Source organism: Acomys russatus, chromosome 7 (genome assembly GCF_903995435.1).
Source record: "Acomys russatus chromosome 7, mAcoRus1.1, whole genome shotgun sequence".
Classification (NCBI taxonomy): domain Eukaryota; kingdom Metazoa; phylum Chordata; class Mammalia; order Rodentia; family Muridae; genus Acomys; species Acomys russatus.
The window spans coordinates 19,239,741-19,252,886 of NC_067143.1; the positions used below are offsets into that span (position 1 = coordinate 19,239,741).

Consider the following 13,146-nt stretch of genomic DNA (forward strand, 5'->3'; position numbering starts at 1 on the left):
GGCCTCAAAACTCACAGAGATGCACCTGCTTCTGCCTCCCAAGTGCTGGGATTAAAGGCGTGCGCCACCACGCCCGGCTAAACCTTCCATTCTTTAAAGTGCAGCATCATGGGCCGGGGATGCAACCACAGAGGCAAGAGACAGAGAAGACTCCCCTGACGGCTAGGAAGAGAGGATGGGACCACAAGCCAAGGAATGTGCGTGGACTCTAAAAGCCCTCAGAAGGAGCCAGTCATAGTGACACATTGACTGCAACCCTGGCAAACTCAGTTTAGACCTCTAAAGCTTTTATGAGAAAAGGAAATTCAACGTGTGCTGCCTGAAGTTGCTGTCTGGGGAAGTCTGTTCAAACAGTAATAGGGAATGAATGCAGGATGAACCCTTTCAGTACTGTCACCTGCCAAAGCCTGCCCAGCCTTTATACTACTGCTGTGGGGAGGCCCTTCATCCTTGTTGGTGCAGGACAGACAGACATAATGTGGCTGTCAGAGCTGGGTCTTCACCTGATCACACTGCTTTGCATGGGACAGACCTCGGGAGTGTTTCTCACAGCTAAGTGTTCTCTCGTGGCATGTATGAGGTTGAGCCCTCCGAGCCCTGAGAACGAAATACATGCCTAACCTGTGACTGAGGGTCCTCTGCAGGTGAGAAGGCCGACAGGCTGTAAGGAGCGTTCCCAAGAGTCTGCAGGATCATGCCCTGTGAATCATCTAGAAGCATAGCAACCCATCCCATGCGTGTTAAGCGACTCTTGTAGAACACAGCTTTCTCCACGGTGTTCCTGCCAAGCAGTGTTTTAGCATCTGCTTGAATGCCTCGAGCAGTGGGGTGCTCACAGTCTTCAGCCTGGAACCAAGGGTGGTACTGTGTTTTGGATTTGGTTCATTCCTGACAGAAACTCATGCTGGAGTTTAACTACAGTAAGGGGTAAAAGGAGTGGAAACTTAATCCACCTGTGATGTTTAGAGCAAGGTATTTGGTTAGGAGCAAGACCTCAGGGTGAAGCCAGGCGTGGTGACACATGCCTTTAATCCCAGCATTCAGGAGACAGAGGCAGGCGGATCTCTGATCTGAGTTTGAGGCCAACCTGGTCTATCTGGTCTTGGCTGTCTAGGACAGCCAAGGCTCCACAGAGAAACCCTGGCTCGAAAAACAAAACAAAAACTGGGCGTGGTGGCGCACGCCTTTAATCCCAGCACTCGGGAGGCAGAGGCAGGCGGATTGCTGTGAGTTCGAGGCCAGCCGCGTCTACAAAGTGAGTCCAGGATGGCCAAGGCTACACAGAGAAACCTTGTCTCAAAAAAAAAAAAAAAAAAAAAAAAAAAAAGAAAAGAAAAACAAAACAAACAAACAAAAGACATCAGGGCAAAACCCCCATGACTGACTGAATGACTGACTCATAAAAGAGAGAATCCTGAGGTGATGCACACACGTGCCTCTCCGAATGTGCTACCTTGGGGCTCTGCCAGGAGGAAGGCTATCAGATGTGGGCAGCAGACCTTGCATCTGCACGAAAGGCTGAGCCAAAACAAACCTCTCTTTTTTATAGCTAACGCTCACTGTGACACCACATTCCTGGCTGCAGCAGACAGGCAAGGGCACATAGTAAGTCCATCCTCAAAGAGGCAGATGAGGTTTGTGAACCGTGGACAGACTTTGCTCCCTGGGATGATGGAAGCCTGCCACATCCCCTCAGTGGACACCCCTCCTCCCTGGGCCTGAGCATGGCGGATATATGCTCCACTGAAATGCCCCAAATTGCAGAGGAGCCTCACTTCACTTTGTCTCAGGGTGACAAAGATGTACTGATTGGATGTCACGTGTACTAATGAATTCCACTTCCAAGTATCAGTAAAAACTGATGTTTGCAGCCAGGTGTGGTAGCTCACACCTTTAATCCCAGCTCTCAGGAGGCAGAGGCAGGTGGACTGCTGTGAGTTTGAGGCCAGACTGGTCTACAAAGTGAGTTCCAGGACAGTCAAGGCTACACAGAGAAACCCTGTCTGGAAAAAACCAAAGAAACAAAAAACCCTGATGCTTGCTTCTTAGAGGATGTGCTTTGTTTCTTTTCCACTACTGGGGGCCCCTCCAGGCCTCTGGGACAGTCAATGCTGCTTCCCTTTTGGAAAGAGCTCTCAGCAGTGACGTCATGACTGACAGGCATTTCTTTTTCCGGTAAGCATCCAGGACCCTTTCTCTACACCACTGTTTATGGAAACGGACCCAGCCCCCAGTTACTGCTATCAGTGGAAGTTCTTACACAATAAGGGATCCCTGCCGAGGAGGAGGTCAACTACACTCTCCTGGGGCAAGACTCCAACTGAGAACTGGCTACAAAGTATCCTGTGCCAATGCTTCGAGATGATGTGTTTGTGGCTACTGATTGGGTGCTTTCAGCACACCTATCTCCTGACCTTAAAGTAACTGCCAGCATCTATTGTAGCTTCAGGAAAACCCATCTTCAACGGAAAGATTCCTCTTTTATTAGTATTTACATTTTCACTTAGGGACGCAGACTGAAAGGCATACAGCATGGGGACCACTCAGGGTCCTCTCCTGGCAGGGCTGAGGATGTGGGTCTCAACTGTGCTTCTGCCCCCACATGCTACTGTTGGTAGAAACCAGGGTGGGCATACAGTCACACAACTGACCCTGCAGGCTGTTATTTTCCACTGCTGGCATCCAGGAGGAGCCATGGACAATTAGAGATCACAGAGGATTTGGCCTCTGGTGTTGACAAACACCAGATCTCTCTTCCCCAGGCAGTGAACTCTGGCCAGTGACCAACCATATAACTTCTGTGGCTAGACACAGACAATCTCTAGAATCTTAGACAAAGGGTGGCTGCATCCAGGGGACGAGGAGGTGCTTATAGGAGAGCTATAGTTTTGAGTTGGAAGCATCCTCCAGACGCCCATGTGGTAAAGACTTGCTCCCCAAGATGGTAATACTGGTAGATGCTCGAGCCCAAGTCTTCAGGTCATGGCACTGTCCCAGTAGGAACTGGGCTCTTTCTCCTCTTCCACCTCATGCAAAGAGGTGAATGGCTTTGCTCCACCACTCCCTCCTCCTTGTTATGACTTTGTTGTTTTGCTTACTTTCAGCAAAGGAGCCAACTGCTTATAGCCGACCCTTTGAAACCATGAGCCCAAAGACCCCTTTTTTGAGTTGATTGTCTAGTTTGTTACTGTGACAAGTAAATAGAAAGGCTGGAGAGAGCTTATATCCCTCTGGGGTCATGGGCATCACACCTGCCTGCTTTCCCTTCTGCAGAGACTACAACTAAGAGTGAAGGTGCCAGGTGTGGTAGCACACGCCTTTAATCCCAGCCCTCAGGAGGCAGAGACATGTGGATCGCTGTGAGTTCGAGGCCAGCCTGGTCTACAAGTGGGTCTAGGAAGGACAACAGAGAAACCCTGTCTCAGAAAACAAAACAAACAAAACAAAAAGTGAAGCAAGTTAATGAGACTGGCCATTCCCACCCCTACCCCGACTGGCCAGGACACCCAGAAGAGAACCTGCTGCCCCCGGAGTTCTTGCCCAAGGCCCCAGGTAAGATTCTGCTTCTCCAATCAGTGGCTGGAGTTTCTCTAAATTTTTTAGCTTCTGCCCCCCTAACAGGGACCACATCCCTCAAATGAATCACTTAGGCAAATAAAATAATGAATCATAAATTTTATTTCAAAATGTAAACGTCACTAAACATGCATACATGTTAAAACAATAAAATTTACAATTTCATTAATTTTTTTTCTTTTGCATAGGACATTACAATATAGAATCTATGCCTTACAAAATACATAACAAAGTTTTATCCGAGCAAGCCGAGGCCAGATTGGGAACTGTACAACTGTAATACTTCACTGTAGTGATCCAGGAAAGACGGAACATGGCCTTTGGAAGCGTGTTGGGAGCTAGTTTAAAAAAAAAAAAAAAAAAACCCTGTGGAAAAGGAAGCTGATGGAAATGGCCTTGGACCCTTGGATTTTGCCTTGGGGTTTTGGCAAAGGATCCCACAGAAGTTCCACGGATGGCTTTGGATGGGAAGCAGCCGCCTGGGCCTATACAACAAAACCACAGCAGGCATTTCCAGTCACCCAGGAGGGACATGAGCTCTGACTCCACAATGCACAGTAGCTCAGCTGGGAGCCTTGCCGTACTGTCTGCAGGGTCTCCACACCGGGTACCCAGGGTCTCTCCAGTGTCCAATGGGGAAACAGAGAGATCCTTCCACCCACATACTAGGGTAGACGTTGTAACTCAGGAATGACACTGGGGCAGATGACCAGGCAGTGTCTGAGTCACGAGAGAAGTAGCCCCAGCTACCTACTTCTGGGTCTATGGGCCCATGGGCACAGGCTGACCTTGCTTATGAGCGCAGGCAGTATGTACCCTAGGGAAACAGCAGGGAGAAAAACCTGGCCCTCAGGCCTGACCTGTTTCCTGCCCACCCCCGTGGGGGAGGTGTCTTCTCTGCCATCCTGTTTGTTTCTAAATAAAAGTAGTGAAGTTTTAAAGCTGTGTGAGATTGGGGTGGGGGTGGGGTGGGGTTAGGGAAAGACGACACACCACACCGGGCTATAGAGTTCCAGAGAGTCCACTAACCCTATAGGGGGCCAAAGAAACCAAGCAAGCCCCCTTCCCTGGCAGACTGCTCCAGGCTAGCTCTGCTCCTTATTCTGGAGGTCAGCTGGCTAGCAGACGGGCCTCTCCCTCAGCAGTGCTCAGGCCTGTATCAGTAGTAGTATGCTGGATTGTACATCCATGCTCGGGTACAAAATTTTCTGGAATGTGTCCAGGACAAACCTCTGAAGACTCGGAATCAGGAAAATTAGTCATAGGACCTGGCTCTTTCCTAGTGCCATCCTGATTTTTCAAAACAGTGAGTCAACATCTGGAGTTTAGCTTTGAAAGATACGGCCACCAGGACTAACAGACGGAAACTTTGGACAGGAAAAAAAAAATGTGGGTGACCCACAAAGCATTTCTTACTGATCACAACATGGCTACATATAAATCTTCTAGCACTGTCTCTGACCAAATGACCTTTCGTGGGGGGTGGGGGAAATGGGTTAACACACGTCAGAAGTCAAAATAGGTAGCCTTGTAAACAAAGCCACAACCAGGAGCTGATATAAATGAGGCCAAGCTATTGCTCAGATTTGTCTTACATGGATGGTGGAGATCCCAGACGAAGCCTCTAGGAAATGCTGTGACCCTGTGCAGTCCATTGTAGCGCCTGCTTCTGGCAAGAAAAGGACCAGTCTTCCGGACGGAGTGAGGCTGGGAGGCAGAAGTCTTGAAAGGTTAAACCTTCTGTTCAGCCACATTTCTCTTGGGACCAGAGAATGTCACCTTCTCTCTGTCCATCCCCATATCTAAGTCCTCCTTCACTGGGGCCACCAGGATGCAGGACTTTTTGCTCCCGGAAGCTGAGCTCTGGTGAATCCTGCACCTGTCCCAAAGCTGGCCTCTGAACAAAGTTGAGATGGGGTGGGCTGGAGGTGAGGACCTTGCGTCTCAGGTCCTGTGGGTAGGAATTATTCGTGGCAGGACAAAGGTAGGGCACCTCCAGGACCACATCCCCAGTCAAGGGCATCACTGTCCATCCCTACGTAGCACCCATCAAGAGAGAACCGAAGGCCCTCTTTAGAAAGGGCTGTTTTCTGTATGGCTGTAGGATTCAGTAGGCGTATCAGGGACAGACAGTGGCCCCCTAATATGGCTGATGCAAAGAACAACTTTCTCATTTGGGACATGAACTTAACTCCAGCCCCCTGATGGCTGAAGTCCAGAGCTCCTTTCAGACACTGCTGTAGGGAACTCTCCCTTCACTCAGGCACTTTCACTGTGTGTGTGGGGGGGTATCTCTGCTTTTCGTCCCTAAAATAAAGATCTGACTTTTCAGTATTATTTCTGGGTACCCTACGGGTTCCTCAGTCAAATTTGAAACCAGAAAATATGGCCATAACTGCAGGGGGATGGGGGTAAATCAAAGACCCTGCAACAGACCCGGGCTGGAAAGACAGTCTGCATCTCAGAAGGCATCCCTTGTTTATGATGAGATGGGAACCAAACAAGAACCCACTGGAACGGAATCTAGTCACGTTCCTCCCTTCCTCCCACCTTCTGATGAGATGAACTGAAGCCCCAGATGATATGGGGGTCCATGTGGGGTGTCTTGTCCCCCCCCCGCTGAGGGACCACACCCTTCCATCTAAGGGGAACCACTTTGGGAATGAAGACACGTTCATTTGCCAAAAAATAGCCAACGCCTGCATATTTCTGTTTTAAGGCAACGTAACCCTTCCATCTATCAGATGGAACAGCCCTGGGTCATTCAGAGGAAAAAAATTAAATTAAGTGCTCTCTTTGGAAACAGCCTATGCCCGCTCTCCCTCCCCCACCCCCCAAACCCGCTCTAAAACAAACCAGCTCTTTCTTTTATTCCAAGATGTCGGGGCTTAGAGTCCTTTTCACCATTACTATGTGCAGGCAGTGGCGGAGTCAGAAAGCCGCCTTCTGTGACTCTGTGGGTAGATGACAAGGAAGACACCCGCCCAGCTCTCCCAAGGAGAGGCCTTGGCTGGCCTTTGGGGCCCACTGCTGCCTCTCTCTGACTTCAGAACCATGGATGTAGGTGCACCAAAGGACTTTGGAATAAAATTCCTGAATCTGGAATGTGAATTCCTGAGACATGAAATGTGTTCAGAGTGTGGCTTTCTCTGCCTCACACCAATGACTTTGGGAGGGGCTACACTTTGGGACTCAGCACGAAGATCGCCACACCCCAAGCACCCCCAACCACATATTCCATTCTCTCCCCCCAGATGAAATGCAAGCAGAGCTGTCACCAGCTTTGCACTGGACCAGGGCAGGGACCGCCCCCACCCACCGTGTCTGCTTTTGGCAGCAACAATGCCACAACCCAACTCAGCACCTACTGTGCTATCAGAAGCCACCATCTGCCATGAGCCTCTCCTAGCTGACACAGGTAGTTAGAAACGCGTGTCCCAGATCTCCACGGGAGCCACATGACAATAGCCATGGCTGGGCACGGTCTCTGGGTTTCCCCTGTGCTGCACCCCCACACTGTGTGAGGGTTGGGTGGAGGCAGAATGGCCACAACCAAGGCACACTGGGCCCAGGAAGCCCATCCATGGCCCTCTTGAGTCACAAAGGCCAATCCTTCCACATCAAAGTGAAGAGAGGTCTCTGTAAGATAAACCAAGTCCATCCCAAACCCACCTACCCAACACACACACACACACACACACACACACACACACACACACACACACACATACGCACACACACACACACACACACACACAATCCTAGGGCCTTGTGTTCCTAGGCCCCAGTTCTTGGGAGAAGGGAGGGGGGTAATGCCTGGGTCTCTGCAAGGCGGGAGTAGATGGACACTCTAAGAACCGGCAGAGAAGCAACCAGAACATGGTCTTGCTGACGATGCCCAACACCTGAAACCAAGGCAGCCCAGGTCTGGGGTCCAGGAGAACCAGGACAGTCCTGGCTTTTACTCCTGCTGGTCTACCAGCAGGCTATCCATCCCCGCCCCCATCCACACTGCAGAGCTGGGTGGGGTGTGGCTTGGGTCCTCCTGGGCAGGGCAGGCAGAAGCAGAAGAGGTAAAGTGGGGAATGCGACAGTGTGGAACTGGGGTTTTGCTAAGTCTGTACTCAGGGTTCTGAGAAGGTCTGTGATTCCCACAACTTTCACATGGCGTCCCCAGAGAAGCAGAACCCTTGCTTCTCCAGTGTTATCTGCTGTGCTGCTCTGAAGAGTCCCAACTGACAATGGCGCCTTTGCCACCAGCAGTCTCCGTGGGAAGTGTGAGTGCTGCCACTTGCAAGGGACACACACACACAGACTGAAGAAGCAGAGGGGGCACGGTGGTTCTGCCCATTGCTTCAAACAGAGGTGCCTTCAGTGGCCCAGGGCATGGGAACTGGATAAAACAACACCAATTCTGGGAGTTGGGGGTTAGGGGTGGGGGGAAGCAGTTTCATCACAATGTGCCCAGGGCACTATTTCCCAGTCTCTGAGAACATGGTGTGATGGTGAAGGGTCCCAGGTGCCTTCTTGTAGGGCAGGCAGGGCCCAGACCGCCTCCCGGGGTTATTGGCAGCAACACTGTGCCAATCCAGGCCAGGTTTGCATCTGGCCTCCATTTTTCTGAGGATTACTGGAAGGAGAAAGTCAGGCAGGTAGGCAGGCAGGACCAGCCTTACAAGGCAGAAAAGTCCTCCACAGTTCCACAGGCAAGTGCTCCCATGGTCTGTCATGGCTTACCACATCCCTGTGAGGTGGACAGTCCCTCAGACCCACCTGTGCTCTAAGCCAGGCTAAGGGGCAGAGGACCAAAACTGAGTGGTAGGCAGAGAGAGGGTCACAGGCCTTTGGGGGTCTGCTACAAGAGCACAATGCCAATGACCCCGTCTGTCCCCAGCTGGCCTGTTCTGCCCCCAGCGTGATCCTCAACCTCACAGAAAACTCCAGAGTGCAAATCTATATACAGAGTAAGGCGGCAGAAAGGCATGCCCTCACTGACCTCGTGGACCGCGTCCATCCCTGAGAAAGGGGGGGGGGGTGGGGGGGACTTCAACACCGTCTAATCTCAACTTCGTGGATAGCTCTATTGTGCAATTTGTGGGTGGTGTTTTTTGTTTTGTTTTGTTTTTTCTTTTTTGAGAAAAAAATTTTTTTCCTTTTTGTTAAAAATTGACACCTGAGGTGAAGAAAAGTGTTTTGCTGTGGACTTCTCAAGTTCACTCAGCTTTCCTATTACCAAAGGGGGCGAGGCGCGGTCTGGGCAGGGGTGATCAGGGCGAGCTGGCCGGGCTGATGGTGGGGCTGCTGGCATCGGAGCGGCTGTAGTCGCTGAGGGAGCCGGTCCGCGAGCCCCCGCCGCGCCGCTGCAGCATGCCTGGGTGGAAGTTGGCATGGCGGCGTGCGTGTTTCGTCAGGTGGTCGCTCCGCATGAAGCGCTTCTCGCAGATGGGGCAGCTGAACTTCTTCTCCCCTGTGTGCGTGCGGTAGTGCCGTGCCAGCTCGTCGGAGCGGGCGAACTTCTTGTTGCACTCTTGCCAGCTGCAGGCGAAGGGCCTCTCACCTGCGAGTGACAAGGGCATAAGTAAGTCTCAGCCATGCCTCCACCATCTAGCCTGACCACAGCCTCCCTCTCCCCACCCCTCGAGGCCTAGCTTCCATCCTGTTTTAAAGCTCTCAGTGCACACCTGAGACAGAAGCAGGTCTGAGGGAAGGAACAACGTGGCCGTGGAGCTCAAAGAAAACACACCATCAACACTCCCAGGCAGCCCCGGGAGGGGAATAGGAAGAGGGTGCAGGCCCCAAGGGACACTCTTCTTCATCTTGTCTAGCAAGAGGCTGGTCAGATGGGGCAGTATGCAGCCCCAGCTCTGAAGGAGAGGCCCTAAGACCAAGGGTGCAGCGAACTTCAACAGGCTCCTGCTGCCTCAAGCAGGCTGACGCGTGAAGATGACTGCCTGGAATAGGCCAAGAGGGGCCCAGGCAGGTGTGGAGAAGCAAAGCACAATGGGACTCAGAGGCAGTGTGGATTCACTCAGCCTGGAAAATCGCCTCCTGCCGCCCCCCCCCCCCAAACTCCATGTATTCCTTGCTCAGATCAAGAAACAAGCTAGGTTAACCCATACTCTTTAAAGGGGTGGGAGAGAAGACATGGGGTGGTGGGGTGGGGTGGAAGACATGAACTGCTTAGAAGCATTCTGTGATAGTCCAGAATAAAGAGCTACAACTCTCGGAGGAGGAGGAAGAGGAGGAAGAAGAAGAAGAAAGCAGCAACAGCAGCAGCAGCTTAACATTTCTAATTAGAACTCTCAACAGAACCCAAGCAATCAGAGGACAAAACACACTACTGAGAAATTAAAATCTTATTAAATAATTCCCAAAAGCTGGAAATAGACTCAAAGCACTATCCTGGAATACACAACAAAACTCTAGAAAATGTGTGAATGTCGTAGTGTTCCATCCCCCAGTACCATTGAAGACTGGCCATGTGTGGTGTGTTTGTTTTCCTCATTAATTTTCACTTTGCGGGGAAAAGATATTGGAAGGTGACCTTCAAACCCACACAGCCTGGGGCATGGTCTCTGGTCGGCCACCCGTGCTGTGGCTCTAGTTCCCAGCGTTCTTTTGTTGAGTATACTCCTAGCTTTTTGTAGAACTCTTGTTTTTAGCAGTGAGCAAGGGGCTAAAAGTTGAAGTCTCCAGGAATCAGATCCAGGGCTAAAAAACATGTCAGAAGAGGCACAGAATGGCAAAATAAGGGGAAAATGAATACAGGAAATTTCTTTTTCTTTTCTTTCTTTCTCTTGTAGTTCTGGCTGTCCTGGACTCACTTTGTAGACCAGGCTGGCCTTGAACTCACACAGATGTGCCTGCCTCTGCCTCCCAAGTGCTGGGATCAGGAAATTTCAAAATGAAAAATGAGGTGTGTGTGTGTGTGTGTGTGTGTGTGTGTGTGTGTGTGTGTGTGTGTGTGTAAGGTGGAGAAATCAGGAAGAGGAGGGAGTGTAACCAACCCAGAAAAGCATCCCTTGCTAGGAGAATTTTTGCATAATTACAACAGTGAGTAAAAAAAAGGAGATCTCAGCACTTAGTAAGTGGCAGTGAGGAACATCAGGCTAGCCACACCAGAACAAGATAGGACAGACACTGCACCTGGATGTCATACTGGATGTGCTGGAGCACAGGGGGGCGGGGAATTTACACCTTCCATACTCTAGTAAAAGCTGGAGGAAACCAGGGAACCATGAGTCAAGACCCCAAGGCACACAGGGGCATAATCCTAGGAAGAAAATTAAGTCTGTGCAGAGCGCACGATCAAGACACTAGATAAACTAGAGGGCACAGGAAGGCACATTACTTTTCTTTCTTTAAAGGAAAAGAAAAGGGAGGTGATTACGAACTCCAGGAAATAGAGGAGCAATCTGGACACGAGATGACAATGATCAAATTAAAAGTACACTAAAATGCCAGGTGATTGTGTGCAACCAGTGAAGAGCTCAAAGGCTCCAGGTGCTTTTCATAGAAGTAAAACGACTTATCTTGTCCAAGACAGAAGGAAACGCAATCCCAGCACAGGCCTCAGCAGGTCAACCAAACTTTACAGTTCCAGTCACATGAACCTAGCTCTAGATTTCAGCACTGTACAGGATCAGTGTCATAGACAGACCCCACTGCCCTGTCAGAACCCGTGGCTTTCAAGGGAGGTGGAAAGACACACAGAATTAAAAATTACATATTCATCAGTTCAGGAGGAGGTAAGGATAAGTGTATGAGTGAAGTAAATTATTAAAACTTAAGAGCAAAAAACCAACAGATTAACTTGAGAAATTAAGAAACAGAAATATATATTTACTGTTGTTTACAGTACCCATCAGGACAACTAAAATCAAGTCAAGAGAGCAGTGCTGAATTGAAGACACGTTTGTTGTAACCTTTTCTGTGTTACAGCTTAAAAAAAAAAAAAATAACAGTAAGAAGTAATGTAATGTTTACGGGCTTGCAAGAGATGACTCAACAGGTAAAGCTGCTTGCTTGATCAAGCCTGATGACCTGCGTTCCACTCCCAGGACCCACACTGTAGAGGGAAAGACCCAATTCCTACATATTATCTTCTGATCTTTACATGTGTCATGTCATTCACATGTACCACCAACCCCAATTTAAAAAAAAAACAAAAACTTAAAATGGGAGGATACACGTGATGGGATAACAATTGAGTTGTAATGTGAATATATTTAATTGTAAAAAGTTTAAATATAATTTTAAAAACATTTAACCTAACCACAGCAAAAGAAATGGTAACTGGTTGGGGGTGGTTGTCGGGGGGGGGGGGGGGGGGAGTGAAAAATGTCACATGCTAATTCCATTCTTTAACATTCAGAAATCCTACTAACCATCAGTGCCTTGGGACGGTCTGGCATTACATGGGTCAAGTCAGACCCGGTCTCCATTTGAACAGTGAAACAGTACAGTCAAACCCTAACACCCGAAACCCGTGAAGTGGCTTAATTTGGAAGAGAAAAAAAGTCCTTGTAGCTATAAAAATCTTGAGCTGAGGCCACAAGTCACAAGAGGGAAGTACGGGGAGATGGCGGTCAGAGACTGGAGCCATCCATCTACAAGCCCCGAGTTGCCAGCTCCAGCAAACCTGGCAACGAGGAGGGGAAAACAAGAAAGTAGATGCTCCCTTGGAGCCTCTGGAAAGGACCACTCCTGCCAACATCTTACTCTTAGATTTCTGGTTTCATTCAGGAAATCAGAAGTAAATTTCAGCTGCTTTTTAGTTATCCACTTTGTGGTCATATGTTACAGCAGCTACAGGAAATGAATGTGCTACTCTGTTCTCACAGAAGGGCCCACGTTTATGCTATAGGCTGTACACAACCAGCACCAGGCTTGGCACGATCCAAATGTCCTGTTTATTCTGTTCTTCGTTTGGTTTTGCTGCCGTTCTCCCCCGCCCCCCAGACTGGGTCTCTGTTTAGCCTCAGCTGTCTTGGACTCACTTTGTAGGCCTCAAACTCAGAGATCCGCCTGCCTCGCCTCTGCCTCCCAAGTGCACCACCACCGCCCAGCTCCAAATGTCTATTCTTAATTGGTATCCCCAGCTACTGGGTCTTCTTAGATTAGGGCGGGGATGGGAGTTGGGTTCCTGATGGAGACAGAATCCACTGAACTCAGATTCAACTTTATTTCCTAATAGCCTTGGGTCCTTGTCCATTTCAGGATCTTTCTACTTGCATCCCTGGAAGTATATGAGACGGGCACTGTTACAGATGGGCCAAGTAATATCAGGGCTGCAGGTAAGGACTGCATCTGAGGAGACAGGTTACTTACTGGAGAGGAAGGCGGGAAGTTTCCCACTTTCACTAAATACATGCTCAAGACAGGACCCTCAGGACATGGTCCTCACCCCCAAGAGATGCCAGCCTCCCAACCCCTATCTATTCCTCCATCAGCATATTTTTAAAAATTAGCCTGTGGTCAGAAGTTACAGGAGCTTAAGCTGGATGTCCACCCTCAAAGCTGCTGAGGAGACTGGCAGGCACTAGTACTTACAATGGAGGATGGATGGTT

At 49.7% G+C, this 13,146-nt stretch overlaps 2 protein-coding genes across 2 annotated transcripts in view; one reads left to right on the plus strand and one right to left on the minus strand.

Moving 5' to 3' along the window:
• Nucleotides 1–13,146, plus strand: part of Apba2 (amyloid beta precursor protein binding family A member 2) — an 881,206-nt gene that overhangs the window by 116,084 nt on the left and 751,976 nt on the right. The gene's annotated exons all lie outside the window — the stretch shown is intronic.
• The window catches only part of Klf13 (KLF transcription factor 13), a 48,277-nt gene continuing 43,818 nt past the window's right edge, over nt 8,688–13,146 (minus strand). The window contains exon 2 of the mRNA XM_051148675.1: nt 8,688–9,133. Coding sequence (XP_051004632.1) covers nt 8,844–9,133 — 290 coding nt within the window. The 3' untranslated portion in view covers nt 8,688–8,843. The remainder of the gene's footprint in view (nt 9,134–13,146) is intronic.